Source organism: Colobus angolensis, unplaced genomic scaffold, assembly GCF_000951035.1.
Source record: "Colobus angolensis palliatus isolate OR3802 unplaced genomic scaffold, Cang.pa_1.0 Scaffold17, whole genome shotgun sequence".
NCBI classification, from domain to species: domain Eukaryota; kingdom Metazoa; phylum Chordata; class Mammalia; order Primates; family Cercopithecidae; genus Colobus; species Colobus angolensis.
In genome coordinates, this window is record NW_012114821.1 from 695818 (window position 1) to 697792 (window position 1975).

Consider the following 1975-nt stretch of genomic DNA (forward strand, 5'->3'; position numbering starts at 1 on the left):
CGGGACCGAAAGGAGGCGGGCGGGGCATGTAAATAGGAGGGCGGAGCTGTTGATGTGGGCCCGCCCCCAGGAGACTTCGCGGCCTTGCTGCACGCGGGGCTGTCCGTGCGCCAAGCGCTGCTGGTGAACCTGGCCTCTGCGCTCACGGCCTTCGCCGGTCTCTACGTGGCACTCGCGGTTGGAGTCGGCGAGGAGAGCGAGGTCTGGATCCTGGCAGTGGCCACCGGCCTGTTCCTCTACGTGGCACTCTGCGACATGGTCAGGATGGCGAGGGGAGGGGCTGCTCTGGGCCGGGAACTGAGCAGCGGAGCTGAGCACGGGCGCTGACCTGGTGCCCACTTGCTCCTCAGCTCCCGGCCATCTTGAAAGTACGGGACCCGCGGCCCTGGCTCCTCTTTCTGCTGCACAACGTGGGCCTGCTGGGCGGCTGGACCGTCCTGCTGCTGCTGTCCCTGTACGAGGATGATATCACCCTCTGATACCCTGCCCTAGTCTCCCACCTTTGACTCAAGATCCCACACCCCACAAACCTACAGCCCAGAAACCAGAAGCCCCTATAGAGGCCCCAGTCCTAACTCTACAATAAAGACACTCTTGTCCTTGGAGCATGGCTGTGCTCTCCTTGCTGGATGGGAAAGGTCCTCAGCTGAGAAAGGACAATTGCGGCACTGCCTTCTCTCCATCGGTGTGCCTCGAAGTGAAGCAGGAAGAGCTGCACTCAGGGCCCTCCGGGCAGCCAGCCTCAGGCACCCCCTCTTTGATGTGGAGACCCTGCTTGCTTGAGGAGTGGGGTCAGGGAAATTCGCCAGGGTGTGTGGGTAGCAGGTGGGACCCTGTCCCCAAACAGTAATCAAGCTTGCTTACCTATAACTGCTTACACAGCTGAAGGCATATTTCTCTGTCATGGAAAGCAAGCCTGGAGATAATCAGACCAGGGTGTGTGGCAGCCCATGGTTCCTGGGACCCTAGCCTCTTCTGACTCTGAGGCATTAATCCTGAGTCCCTATGTGGTGGCCTCCTAGGGCTCCCATAACACAGCCCACCACAAACTGAGTGCCTTCAAACCAGAAACTTATTTTCACAGTTCTGGAGGCTAAAAGTTAGGAATCAAAGCATCAGGAGACTAATGTTCCCTCTGAAGTCTCTAGGAAACAGTCTGTTCCCCAAGCCTTTCCTGCCTACTGGTGGCCCCAGGTGTTCCTTGGTTTGTGGGCAGTATGACTCCAATCTCTGCCTCTGTCTTCACATGACCTCCCCCCCCTCCCCTTTTCTTTTCTTTTTTTTTTTTTGAGACGGAGTCTCGCTCTGTTACCCAGGCTGGAGTGCAGTGGCCAGATCTCAGCTCACTGCAAGCTCCGCCTCCCAGGTTCCTGCCATTCTCCTGCCTCAGCCTCCCGAGTAGCTGGGACTACAGGCACCGTCACCTCGTCCGGCTAGTTTTTTGTATTATTTTTAGTGGAGACGGAGTTTCACCCGTGTTAGCCAGGATGGTCTCGATCTCCTGACCTCGTGATCCGCCCGTCTCGGCCTCCCAAAGTGCTGGGATTACAGGCTTGAGCCACTGCGCCCGGCCTTCTTTTTTCTTTTCTTTCTTCTTTTGAGACAGAGCTTCAGTCTGTTGCCCAGGCTGGAGTACAGTGGCACCATCTCGGCTCACTGCAACTTCTGCCTCCTGGGTTCAAGCAATTCTCCTGCCTCAGTCTCCTGAGTAGCTGGGATTACAGGTGTGCGCCACAATGCCCGGCTAATTTTTGAAGGGGGCCAGCCCCTCCACACCTTTGGGTATTTCTCGTCAGGTGGGATGAGAGACTGAGAAAAGAAATAAGACACAGAGATGAAGTATAAAGAAAGAACTGTGGGCCCAGAGGACCGGTGCTCAGCATACTGAGGACTCGCACCAGCACCAGCCTCTGAGTTCCCTCAGTATTTATTGATCATTATTTTTCCTATCTTAGTTGAGGGGAGTGTAGCAGGG

General features: G+C 56.3%; 1 protein-coding gene across 1 annotated transcript in view; it reads left to right on the forward strand.

The window, feature by feature from the left end:
- SLC39A4 (solute carrier family 39 (zinc transporter), member 4) overlaps positions 1 to 605 on the forward strand; it is a 4388-nt gene extending 3783 nt beyond the window's left edge. The window contains exons 9-10 of the mRNA XM_011938203.1: positions 71 to 258; positions 351 to 605. Of these exons, the coding sequence (XP_011793593.1) occupies positions 71 to 258; positions 351 to 479 (317 nt within the window). The 3' untranslated portion in view covers positions 480 to 605. The remainder of the gene's footprint in view (positions 1 to 70; positions 259 to 350) is intronic.
- Positions 606 to 1975: the final 1370 nt, after the last annotated feature.